The sequence below is a fragment of the Antrostomus carolinensis genome, unplaced genomic scaffold, assembly GCF_000700745.2.
Source record: "Antrostomus carolinensis isolate BGI_N321 unplaced genomic scaffold, ASM70074v2 scaffold9930, whole genome shotgun sequence".
NCBI lineage: Eukaryota > Metazoa > Chordata > Aves > Caprimulgiformes > Caprimulgidae > Antrostomus > Antrostomus carolinensis.
In genome coordinates, this window is record NW_010286438.1 from 38,513 (window position 1) to 51,946 (window position 13,434).

The window sequence follows — 13,434 nt, forward strand, 5'->3', positions numbered from 1 at the left end:
AACAAAAATGTGAACAGCAAATCAGCCAGACTATTGTTACTTGACGCTGAAGTTTTAGTTCCACAACTATTTAACCTTGCTATATTCCCTGACAGTTCAGATACTGCATTGACCCATTGCAGAGCAACCTACTCCTTTAGTCAAAAAGATCTCCAAATTGGTCTTTCACTAGTGTTTTTCTTGTACTCTTACAACAGGTTGAAAGGTTTTCCATTTAAGAAAAGAGAGGAAATAGCCCTTAGGGCAGAGTTTTTTGAACACTCTGTAATTTTCTGATTCTCTTTTTACTAACTGCAGCTAGAAAGGGAATTGACTTTTGAAAACTTGTCTGAATGGACCAGCCCAGAACTAATGGAGAAAGTGAAAATGGAGGTTTATCTGCCCAGGTTCACGTTAGAAGAGAAATATGACCTCAAGTCTACTTTGAGCAAGATGGGGATACAAGATGCCTTCACTGAAGGTCAAGCTGATTTTACGGCAATGTCAGAGAATGGTGACCTGTTTTTGTCACAAGTTTTTCACAAGTGTTATCTGGAAGTCAATGAAGAAGGCACAGAGGCGGCAGCTGCCAGTTCAGCAACAGTGGCATCACGAAGTCTTGGTGCTGCTGTTATTTTTGTGGCAGATCACCCTTTCCTCTTTTTCATCAGGCACAACAAGACCAAGAGTATCCTCTTCTTGGGAAGGTTCTCTTCCCCCTAGGAACTCAGCCTTTACTAAACAGGCTTTTGCAACAACAATAATGAACAAAATACACACCATGAAGAGCATCTCAATAGTCTGTGCACTTCTTAATTTTCCTGTACTGTTGACAAATCTCTCAGTGTTAGAAGACAGCACATATTAAAAATAACCTGGAATTCGTGCCTCTGGCTCATTTTACTGGCCAAAACCACCAAGAATAGTAGCATTACACTATAAGCACCAAACTGTGCATAGAGCGACTCTGATGAGTCTCTTCAGCGCTTTCTGAACCAGAACTGCCACAATGCAGAAGAGACTAAGTTGATCTAAACCAGTAATACCCAACACACTTGCTTTGGTACATAAGAAGAAAAGAAACAGGAAAAATTCTGTCTGCAGAATGCTACTACATCTCCATTGGCTTCAGCTCACTCAGCTGGTCACCCCTGGAAGGGTCCATACCTCACCTCCATTCTTGTCAGTTTTATACCAACTTTGCTGGCACAGCTGGTAATGAAATAAACTGCTTTACTCTCAGTTCGCTTTGTCGCTTATTTCACTGGTTTGAGGCAAGATCGAATTGGAGAATCAAGCCTGTAATATTAACTCCCTAAGTGCCTTCTGGAAGATGACATGCAAATCCCCTAATACACATTTACTCCTGTCACAGCTCTTTCTCCTAAGGAGGAGAGTGTCCTAATCAGTCATGCACATTTGCAGGGGATGCTCCTACCTCTGAATTCAGAGCAGAGAGCAAAGGACTGGGTCTCTTTACAGGACTTGCACACACCACCGGCATCTTACTTGAAATATCTCTTCTTGGGATGGCAGAACTCCTTTTTCTTAAAGACAGAGAGTAGACTGCTAACTGTCACTAAATCCTTTCTGTTTTCTTCCATGTGACCAGCTGGTTCCAAGGTCCCTCTGGCTCTGCTTCCAAAATGGGAAGGAGCATAGAAAGAATGTTGTGAAGGAAGCGCTTTATTGTACCCTTGTACAATCTCAACAGCACTGCCTTCTGTCTGACTCAGCTGTGAAACATGACACAGGGTCCTTGTGCACTCAGATGCAATTCTGCCATGCCCTGTTTCACCTAATGCAAGGGCTTCACCTCCCCATAGCCAAGCCCCTTAAGCACTTCCTGATGCGCCTCAGGAATAAAGACAGGAAAGCTACCTCTGGGAGGCCAAGGAAAAACAAAACCATGACTACATGCATCCAAACTCACTCACAGGCCTTTAAATTCAATGGAAATGTCAGTCATCTTTTCTTTCTCCTTCAACTATTTTAAGCGTGATTGCAAAGATGACAGAGTTAATGTCCTTTTGGCAGCACCAGATCATTAACAACTGGCAGGGGCCACAAAACTTGGAAGGTGAGTTGCCTATTAGAGAACAACCTTACCCCAGGGTGAGCAGCACAGCACTGGAGAAGGTTGCCCAGGAAGGCTGGGGAATCTCTATCCTTGGAAGCGTTGTGGCTGACTTTATCTACGATGGCTCTGATCCAAGCAAGAGGTTGACTTGTGGATGTCCCTTTCAATTAACATGTGTGATCTTCTCTCTTGACAACACCCACTCTGCCTTGCCGCCTCCCTTTCTCATCTTCACTGGCATCCTTGCATCTTGACTAGCAAAGGGAGCTAGCTTGCTCATTCTCAGCATAATTCTTTGGGACGTGGAGGCTCCTGGCTTGGGCTTTCCCACCACCCAACCATTCAGCTGATCTTTCTCCTATCCTGATTTCTTGATGAGTTACTTACCATACTAAAACCAACACTTGTTTAATTTCTGTCATTTCTTCATTGCCTTGCACAACACTGATTTCTGCCACTTTTTAGAAGACTTGATCCACACTGTTCCGGTAATCGGACTTGCAGCAAAATGCTTAGCACACAGTACAGCTTCCTTCCCTTCCTCCATTCCCCTTCCCCTGTCCCCCTGGCTCTTACAGTTGTTGCCACCACCTTCTTCTTCCACCATGCAACAGCAGCCCAACCTTCCTCTGGGACTGCAGAGTGACAACTACTGTTCCATGTTTGTCCCCATTGTATTTTTTCACTCCATCCTTGCTGGAGCCAACCCAGTGGTGGTGTTTTGGTCCTTGCCCTTCCTCACTACATGCAAGTACTGTGCACCAACTCAGTGCTTTGCAGTGTTTCTCTCAAATGTTTCCCAGCCATGGCTGCAATGAGATTTCTTCACAAACACAACCAGTGGGGTGTCTGTCCCTTACCCCAAATGGTCCTTCATGGTTTTGCCTCTGCCTATGGTCCTAAGGATCTTCAGTCTGAAGCTGGACTCTCAGAGTCTAATTCAATCATTAAGCTCTTGATGTTTTACACTGACGTACCTCATTTGAAACCCAGGATTCACAGCTGCACAAAGCCAGAAAGGAGAATCAGGCCTACACTATCTGCCTGTATCCACAGACAGAAAACAAGCATTCTAGCTGTGTGACTTTTCTACAAGAGTCACATATTTTAAACAACAGACCAGTTGTCTCCACACCACCAGAAGACCATTGGAATGGGTGAATTGTTCTGCTATCCTGTTAGTAGACTACCGTGGTGTAACAATAGAGCTGAGATTATAATTCCCATTGTCCTTTCAAAATGTCTAAAACTGAAAAGTGACAAGGTCAACAAGGAGAACAATGTTGCGTAAAATCTTTGGGGGATTTGGCAGAAAGGAACTTTGGGTAGGCGGAAACAGCCTGGATGCAGGGAAGAAGGAAAGGGAGGTGCAAGCAGTACTATATTTCCAAATTTATTCATTGCTTAACACACAAACACAGAACCTGACTGAGGACAACATTAAATCTCCTCTCTCACAGGATCAGAGGTAAATATTTAAACCAATTTAAGTAACATTTCTGATGCTTTTAAAAAGTGATCTGTGGCTTGCATGACTCTATAGATAAATTATAACATACCAGTGTTATAGTGCGTTATTCTTTGCCTCATGTTTTTCTAGACGTCAACTCTTAAGAAAACCCTAGGAGGCTAAGGAAAACTGCTAATTCAGGGCAGAACTGATCACAAGAAATAAAATTTTCTTAGGGCAGTAACTGTATTATTAATGAAAATCTTCAGTATGACAAAGGAGTCCCATACTTTGGGTTAGGAACAGGCTATTTTCATTCTGCAAAGGCACAGCACTGCCCATTATCGGGTCAGGGACTCAGAGGATTATTCATTTGCAGAAAATAGAGACATTTCCATCCTGATGCTTTCTTGGTCATGTTCTCCAAAGAAAGGAAATCACTCTTTAGTATGGATTTGGTACTGGCAGCACACTGACTGCCAGAAGAACTGTAGTGGTTTGGCAACCAAACACTCGATTAACACCTGTAGACTACAGAGATTGCCCCACAATTTCTGTAGCTCCATTCCATAGATATACATCTTAATAATAAAAATAATAATAAAACATCTTCTGGCCCCTTTACTGGAAAACAACATGAGGCAAGTACTACTGGGCAGGTATCTTAAAATCTGGAATACTCCTAACCTCGAGGAATCTGCCAGTTTCTAGGGAAAATTAAATTTCTGAAACATATAGAAGGGGTGGTGACTCAAAATCTTGAATAAAACTCCATCAATCTAAAAGCAAATAACAGTTTTGCCATACATGATACTACTCTGAACAAGGGGCTGGCCAGGAAAAGCACACAAGCCTAAGAATTGTGCCTAAATACTTTCTCAGTATCAGCTCTCAATTCTATCCAGATCCAAAATGAACTAGTGGGAAACAGGCGTGTTGTAAACCGATGTACTAAAACTTTCTTTATATTACCCTGGGAACATTAGTTCAATAAATCACTACTTAGGGACAAAAAGGAAAAAAAATCCCACAGCTTACAAATCTGCACATTTTTGAAAACCAAAGGCAGAAAGAAACTCAAAGAAAATTGCAGCTTTACAAAAGAGGACATATCTACAATTATAGGGAAATATTATCTGGATAACAAAAAATCTAAAAGAAATTGCTCCTCCTAACAGGTAGCAAACAGAATCTGTGTGGAAGACAAAACATATAACTAGGCTGTTAGTTTTAGTGGGTGCCAAGGTATTGTGTTGCACATGTAACATTTCTCACTAACATGCACTGCATACATAATTTTAAACATTCAAATAGTACAATTCTGTCTGTTGCCTCTTTCCAGGTTGCAGCAATGGAACTGGTGTCAACATCAGTTGGCAAGTTTACAGTTGATCTTTTCAACAAGCTGAATGAGACCAACAAGGGCAAGAACATTTTCTTTTCCCCTTGGAGTATATCATCCGCTCTGTCTCTGATGTACCTGGGTGCAAAAGGCAATACAGCAACCGAGATGGCAGAGGTAGGTTGCTCTATGAAGCACACACTCCATACAATACCTAGCTCCTGCACCGGCTGCAAAATTTGGTGTTAAATAGAAAAACCTTCCACCACAATGACAAGGAACCAAGGCAGACCAGAGAATGTAACAAGTGAATGGCAAATTTTATTCATTTCATAGCAGCTCCCTCACCTCTCCACTAAGAGAAAATGTCCTGTGGGTATCACACACTGAGCACAGAGGTTATCTCAACCTGACTTCTTCTAAATTATTATACACTTTTGAATTTATCCTGTGATTCTCTGATTCTGACACAGATGGGATATTCCCATGCAAACAACTGATGCCAGTAGCTCCTAACTAATTGGCAGAAGGCTTGTAGATCCCAGCACCCCAACCTTCTTCCCTGGCCAGGAAGCATCTTTCTCTCTTGATTTATGCTTTCCTAAACACCTGCCTGACAATTCAGCAGAAGGCTTTCTTAACTCCACATGCCCCAACCCAATCCCTGCCCTAATCCTGCATGGCCACACTGCTGGCTCAAGGGCTGAAAGGGAGCTGTGGTGCTCAGCACTGCCCAGTCCTCTCTGGGTCACTGCACTCCAGTTCAGATGCCTTTGTAGCATTATGGTGGGGAGAACCATTTGATTTTGGACAAACACATCACTATTGCTGAGAGCAACAGCTGTGGAAGGGAGTTCAGCCTGGCAGCATGAAGACAGGAGAACTGTGTTGACGCTTTGGGAGGGGGACAGTGCTACTCATTGTTACTCTATGGGATTTACATATACCACAGCTTCAGCATCCTTTGATTAGTCACCTAAGCAGCAGATAACACAGTGCATTACCATGTGGAGCAAAACAAGACAATAATTTGATGTACACTTGTCTTTAAGTCACACCAGTTCCCTCATGTCTATTTCTTACCTTTGGCAACTCTTCTTGCAGGTTCTTCATTTTGCTCAAGCAGCAGGAGCTGAAGGCTCTTCTTCTGTGGGCAGACCTTCTCGGGGGAGACCTAAGAGAAGAAAAATGGTATCTATTAGAACTGAAATCCCAAGATAAAGAATATCCAGAATCAAAATGTCCAGATACAGCTGTAGAAGTCCAGTATTTCTTGTATGCACCCCTCTTTACTGTACAAAACCAAACATACTTCACAACAGGTTCAAGTTCAGTTCCTTTCACTCACTCAGACTCTCAGGAGCATGGAAGGACAAGTCACTAGGATAGTCTGGAAGGTTTGCTATAGTGCAGTTAATCCAGTCGTAAACAGAGCCCTGCAAATTGCAGTAATGGTAAACTTGGAAAAATATAAAATAAGAGAGAGGAACCCAAATCACTCTCCCACATACATCACTTAGCACATTTTGAAAACTTCATGCAAAAATTCAATTGCTGAATGTATGATTTCTCTTTCCAAGAATCCTGAGCATAAGCAAGCTGAAGATATTCATTCTGGCTTCAAAGAGCTCCTGACTGCCATCAACAAACCTAGAAACATCTACTTGCTGAAAAGTGCCAATCGCATCTATGTGGAAAAAACCTTCCCACTATTGCCAGTAAGTTAAATCTCAGAGAGGAGTAAGAAAAGATGCAAAAAATATTTCTCATTTTAATTACTTCTCATTAATAGAATGAAGCTGACCCTGTGAATACTGCAGATGGAGAGCCCTCAATTCCAGTGATAACTTAACTGGGAAACAGCAGTGTGTCTGCTCACAGTGTTTAAGGATGCATTGCCCTTTGACTGTAGCAGGGATCCCTTTTCATGCAAAACGGCTTTATTATTGGAACCCGCAACACATACAAATGTAAATGAGACATTAAAATAAGCACGTCCATGGGATGTGCACAGCCTTCCTTGCTTCTCCAAATACAAGTGGGAACAAAAGAAGGGAATTTTCTGTCCTTTGGTTATTTCCTAGCTGTTAGCTCACAGTCCAGCAGAGAGTAACAAGCCAGATCCTGCAGTCCCCTATGCACAAGAAGCTATGAAGTGGTCCATGAGCTAACAACTTCCCTTTGCAACTGAAAAATCTACTATAGTATAGAACTTTCTTTTTCTTTTCTATTTTTCAGAGATACTTACAGCTCAGTAAGAACTACTACAAAACAGAGCCACAAAAGGCTAACTTTAAGACAGCACCGGAACAATCCAGAAAGGAAATAAACACTTGGGTTGAAAAACAAACTGAGGGTAAGCTGAGCTTACAGAGAAAGAGCAGCAGTTAAGCAGCTTCAAACACCTGATCCAGACCTCAGTGAGCTCCTCAGGGAGCCTCACACCGACTCTGGTGTGCTCTGCATCAGCTGGTCCTTAAGCACAACTGCTGCCCTGGTGCTGCACCCATGCTCCACACAGGGGAAAAACACCTCTGCCCACCCGTGTGCTCCAAGGGGGGCGGGGATGCCTACCTGACTGTACCATCCTGCACTTGGAAGTGCTTTGGAAAAGCCAGGAATTTTGGAAGAACACATTTGTGAGTCCCCAAGACGAGGAAAAGAAAAAAAACCAAAAGGTGCTGGCCTCCTGTCACCTGGCACAGCAGCAGATGGCTTTCTGTTTCCAGCTGCTTGCCATGAAGCTGTAACATTTTTCTGGAGAAGGAGTCAATCCCTTTCATCCCGTCAGGAGAACTGGGCAGCAGATAGCTTTGGAAACTGTAAACAGACTAACTGATTTATGTCAGGGGAGTATTTTAGGGAGTAGGGCACTGTGCATGGACTTTTTCACTCAGCAGTTGAACTGACCGAAAAAAACAATCAAAACATGTCCTCACTGTGCTACAATGGAATAAAACCTGACTCTTTTGATTCCAAAAGGCAAAATCAAGAATTTGCTGGGTTCACGAGATGTGTTAAACTCCACCAAGCTGGTCCTGGTAAACGCTATTTACTTCAAGGCAGAATGGGAAGTGAAATTTCAGGCAGGAAAAACAGATCTGCAACCCTTCCGACTGAGCAAGGTAAGCTCCTCTGGTATCCTTCTTACAGTAAACAGCGTGGTGACAACAGCTACTGCTGAAATCTTTCCATTTCCTAAGTCTTTTAGGTACCCCTGTGGTAACTAGACTCTTTGTGAAAAGCTGGTTACTGCAAAACATGTCAGTGCTCAGCTCACTGCACCATTAAGATGCTGCTCAGGTAAATGCTAATGAGCTCCAGATAACAACTACGATTTCCAAAAGCACCAGAGTAACTTAAGACCTTTTTGTAAAACAGTGCTAAAAGGGATAGATTGTAAAAACAGGACTTTGAGAGTCTGAGCTTCATGGATAGGAGCTACATACCATGTACATGGGTGAGTACAGTACCCAGGCCTCTGTGCTGTGCAGCCTACGTAGGTGCAAACATACCTGCTCAAATACAGCTGCAACAGGTACCCTGAATGGGTACATGGTTGGGCAAGACTAGAAGAAACCTCAATGTCATGTTTCCAGAAGAGATGTCAATACATTCACATAAAAAGACAAGAGCTCTGTGCAATTTCCACCAACTGTAGCTTCTGCCTTCTGATCAGCACTTATACATCAGCTGCTTCCCTGAATGAAGGGACATAGAAGCTAAGAGAGGTCACTGCTTGCCAGGAACTCCCCTCATCATGAACCCCTTTTCTCAGACATTAGTGTTATCTTCTGTTGTGACACAAAGAGCAATCAGCTAGTCACTTTTTATTGCCAGAGGAAAGCGACTGCACAAAAACTGCACAACACTTGTCCTCTTAAACCATAGCTGTTTCTCTGCTGCAGTGCTGAAAGGCCATCCCCTGTACCTGCTCCATCCCCCACACCTGCTCCATCCCCCACACCTGCTCCATCCCCCTGATCCTTGCAGACATTTCTAACTCTTTTCCTCCCTCCTCTGCGGGCTGCTAGGCGTGTTCTGGGGAGAAGAGAGAACCAGTCAGCTAACCTCGCAACAAAACGCTCTGGTATAAACACCAAGATAAGCAATATTGTCCAGTCAAGAAAAACTTTGAAAAATTAACAACAGATTGCTGTTATAAAAGCTGCTTACAAATGTTTCCTCTCCCTCCATTGCACTGAGTCATCATCATCCCTCCTTTCAATGAATGATTTCTAACTTATAAATAAATACTTCACAGAACAAGACCAAGCCTGTGAAGATGATGCACATGAGAGATACATTTCCAGTTCTCATCGTGGAAACAATGAATTTCAAAATTATTGAGTTGCCATATGTGAAACGTGAACTCAGTATGTTCATCCTCCTTCCTGATGACATCAAAGACGGCACTACAGGTCTCGAACAGGTAAAAAAGCATTCTACATCCATTTTGTACCATCACCCGGTCATAAAAAAAAAAAAGGACAGGCTGGGGGCAACATCTCCCCCTCTGAGGACATTATGTTTGATCTCCTCCATTAGCCAAATTAATTTCTTCTAATACCTGTCTCATCCTGTTCTTGATGTCCCAAGAAAGTTCCTCCACACTGAGTGCCCTTAGGTTTGGTAAGAACTGAAGACAGTCAACACTGTGCATAATGAGATGTTTAGTGCTTCAACAGCCCCATGCCTGACACCCAATCCTACACAGTCTGTAAGGGTTAAATCTCTTTCACCGCACATTCAGGAGGGACAGTAGTGTACAAGTAGTCACAGCCTCCTCCTGAGATAACATGCATGGAACAGACACCTCTTCTCCAGGGCCTGGAAGTTTATTCACCTTCTTGGTCTCATTCTGTTTGCCTCCACACATTCTCACATTGGTGAGACTGCATTGTCTACAACAATGAGATCTGCCACTGTACTTACTGCAATTACAAGACTGTTAAATTCCTGGCATCTATCATGTCAAGAACACCATTCATTGCTCTCCTCCATCTGATCTGAGCTGAACCCTGGTGACACAGTGCCCAGGATGCAGAATGACAGTGAAAGATCTTGCAGTTTGTTTTAAAATTGCCAAGGAAATATATGCAATATTAACACCTGTTTCTATGGATCTGGACCAAACCACCTGCTGCACAGCTGGCAATCTCCCAGCAATTTACTTCACATCAAGATTGAATTAAAAGAGAGGAAAGAACTACCTCAGGGGATGATGGCAGCTGCAGGTGTTGAGTGCCCTGTCTGTATTTTGCAATGAATTTGGCAGAGGTGGTGCTCAAAACCTTGCAGCATTAAGTTTCAAATGTTTGTTGCACACCCTGCCTCTGATCACCAGTAAAACCGATTTAATATTTCATGCTTTCGGTTAAATGTTAAATTTGCCACACAAAGACTGTTTCATTCATTAAACTGCCATACAATTGATTAATTAATAGTTAATTAATTGCTTTTTTCCTTGCAAAAATTAAACTCCTTCTCTTTTTTAAACGATAGCTGGAAAGAGAACTAACATATGAGAAGCTGTCCGAATGGACTGATTCCAAGAAGATGACTGAAACTCTTGTGGATCTGTACCTACCTAAGTTTACAATGGAGGAGAGATATGACCTCAGTGATAATCTGAGCGCCATGGGAATGCACAGTGCCTTCAGCAGCAATGCTGATTTCAGTGCAATGGCTGAGAAGGGTGATGTGCTGATCTCCAAAGTTTTTCACAAATCTTTTGTTGCAGTTGATGAGAAAGGCACTGAGGCAGCTGCTGCTACTGCTGTAATTGTAGAACTAAGTGCACCTTTTGGCCATGTTCTGAAATTTAAGGCTGACCATCCTTTCCACTTCTTCATCAGACACAACAAATCCAAGAGCATCCTCTTTTTTGGCAGATTCTGCTCTCCCCTAGAATGAGTTATTACTTCCTCCTAGACAGCACCCCAGGTTCACTGTTCAATGGAAAAATGTGAACTGCAGTGTTAAAAGCTCAACCTTAAGCCATGTAGCCATACGCACTGAAAATGTATGTCCTTTTTCTTCCCCTCACTGCTAAGTAAGGCAGCACCCACAGACCACCCTGTGCCTCAAAGACCATCCCTCTATTGCTCCTTCCCATTGTCCTAATGACACAGACCTCCATAGAAAATTGAGTGCAGAATTTTGCTCCCTTGCATCAAACCTACTCTTCTGGCTTTGTTCAAGAGTAAGGTGGAGTCATAAAAGCTCTCTGCAAGCAGGCCATCATCTAGGCCCAAGCTAAGTGCTGACTTCAAGGGAAATTCAGTTCATTCTCTTTAATTTCCCAGAGAGTGAAAAAAAATCCCTAAAAGAAAAAAAAAAAAACAAACCAACAAACAACTCGTGGAAATCTATATGATCTTTTTTCCTCACTGGGAAACTTGTATTTGCATTACAATGAAGTTTCCTTATGTTGATTTCAAATTTAAAGACTGTTGGAAAATAAGAAAATTTAATACAAATCCAGCATAATCTCAAAAGGCCCCTCACCTTCCCCTGTCCCTCCATGTACATACAGACACTTTACATTCATTCTCTCCTGCTCTTGCAGCTTCATGAAAACATGAGGCAGCGAGGGAAAATGGTCCAGCCCTGAACATTTAATTGCTGAATTCTAATCACCTTGCATTTTTTCCTCATTTTTCTAAACTTTGTAGGTTAAGGTTGCTGTGAATTCCAATCAGCAAAAATGCTAAGAAAACTATGAGCAACATGCTTCTTGCTACCTCTTATTGATATGCAATCTAAACCCTCCAGAATTCAATTGTTTCCTCTTTTTAAGCTAATTATACCTGTTTCCTGGCTAATATCTGCACAGTTTCCTTGCTACCTGTATCATTGATCCATGTATGATTTATGCAATGATTTATGATGAATTATGTAACTTATGAGTGCACCTCAGCAAAGACAGTTGTGGTATTGACAGAAACACCAGTGAGATTTTGACTGATGCTTTACTTAATTTTACCACGATCTGCATTTAATCCAATAAATGAACTTGGAGTTGTGTTTGTGTTATTCAAGACACTGACTTACCTGGCTCTCTTAGAGCATCGTGTAAGGTGCAGGGCTGGAGCACGTTTTCATTCTTGCCATTTCAAATCAACCAGCACATCATCCTGATTGACAAAGCTGAGACACTCAGTGTCTTATTTCCACTAGGCTTCAAACAGCCCCCAAAACACTTTTATGCAGCGTGTTATCCTCGACATTTACTAAACATCAAATCAAATCAAACTCTGTGATGAGCAAGTTTTTGCTGAGTCAAGGCATTTGAACTTTTCTTTTTAAGCATTCAGTTTCCCATTTTTGACCACTGTTTATTGCACTGTCAGCCCCTCTGAGACCTACTCAGGAGGCTTGTTTACCTGTCAAAACACACGAGAAATAAGAAGTCTGACTAGAGCCTACAGCCCAGAAAAGCAGCTCCCAAACACCTCTTTTGCCCACGCACAGTAGTGAACAAGCAGCGCTGCAGTGGCAACATCAGCTCCCTCCGTTGGCTTGGGAAAGCAGCAGCTGGGCTTTCCGGTGGCCATGAGGAATAGCACCAAGTTTTGTAGCCACTGCAGTACTCAGTAACCACGTCAGAGAACATTATCCAAGGCAACAAGATCTGAATGCAGGAGGGAGGTACTGTAAAAACATTCACTCTCAGCAAAATACCACCTATAATTACAACTCACTCCACCTCCACAAAAGGTATTCTGTTTGGAAATACATCTCCACCCAATAAAGTATACCTGCATCTTCTTCCCTCTACAAAATGCTGCTTCTAAAGTCAGTGCCCTGCTTTACCTGTAACCCTCAGCTCAGGGTTCAGGTGTCTGTCATCCAGGACCTACGTTGGTGCAGCTCAGTTGTGTGCCATTGACTCAGCTTTACTAAGAATTTTCTTGTTTAGGTGTGTGTGGAAAAGCACGCAAGTGAAGGCCATGCAAAATAAGAAAAGTAAAAACACAAATAGAGAAGTTATTGTCAGGATGGAATAGTCAGCATAGCAAGCTGAAGGCCCCAAGACTTTGAAAACTAAAGAAAGAAGTATCTACAGGAAAGTGCTGAGGTAAACCGCAATACAAACACATTGTGAGCACGGAGTGATTGTCACTTAGTGATTCCACACCTGTCAAAACACAGTAGATTAACATGCTTTCAGTTTATCCTACAATGAAAGATGGGGTTTTTTACCACCAGTGCAAATCTCAGCTTCATAAAATAATCCCTGGCACCTCTGTGGTAGAATGACTTCGTGACAAGCAGAAATGGCAGACACAGCACACAACAATAAAGACAAGGAAGTCTAGAGTGCTGATATAGTGTTAGCGTTCAAGACAAGGACACAGAAAACCCTCTCTGCTTTAGAACTGAAATGCAATTGCATTCGTATTTTTAAAGGTTTTATTTTGCCATCAGTAACAGGCACAAGAAAATCTCTTTTTAAATGCTATCTATAGCCCAATCCTTGAGAGTTCTATTGCAACAGACATGATACTTGGTCTTATTTTCTTGCTGGGGGACATAGCTAAATGGGATTTCCTGCAGAGTTAAAATTGGTAATTTGAT

General features: G+C 42.4%; 2 protein-coding genes across 2 annotated transcripts in view; both read left to right on the plus strand.

Annotated features, from left to right (window-relative positions):
• Positions 1 to 854, plus strand: part of LOC104526374 (serpin B10) — a 6,981-nt gene extending 6,127 nt beyond the window's left edge. The window contains exon 8 of the mRNA XM_029085385.1: positions 298 to 854. Within this exon, the coding sequence (XP_028941218.1) occupies positions 298 to 702 (405 nt within the window). The 3' untranslated portion in view covers positions 703 to 854. The remainder of the gene's footprint in view (positions 1 to 297) is intronic.
• A 4,006-nt stretch (positions 855 to 4,860) lies between these two features.
• LOC114818651 (heterochromatin-associated protein MENT) lies at positions 4,861 to 10,767 on the plus strand. Its single transcript, XM_029085422.1, has 7 exons — positions 4,861 to 5,028; positions 5,956 to 6,042; positions 6,432 to 6,569; positions 7,090 to 7,207; positions 7,834 to 7,976; positions 9,116 to 9,283; positions 10,357 to 10,767. The coding sequence occupies exons 1-7, from the start codon at positions 4,861 to 4,863 to the stop codon at positions 10,765 to 10,767; spliced, it is 1,233 nt and encodes a 410-aa protein (XP_028941255.1).
• Positions 10,768 to 13,434: the final 2,667 nt, after the last annotated feature.

Bases quoted from the DNA above. Each gene is read 5' to 3' on its own strand.
- LOC114818651 (XM_029085422.1), top strand. From the start codon at position 4,861: ATGGAACTGGTGTCAACATCAGTTGGCAAGTTTACAGTTGATCTTTTC. The intron at 6,043-6,431 runs GTATCTATTAGA...TCTCTTTCCAAG, and splicing joins GACCTAAGAGAAGAAAAATG to AATCCTGAGCATAAGCAAGC. The intron at 6,570-7,089 runs GTAAGTTAAATC...TCTATTTTTCAG, and splicing joins AAACCTTCCCACTATTGCCA to AGATACTTACAGCTCAGTAA.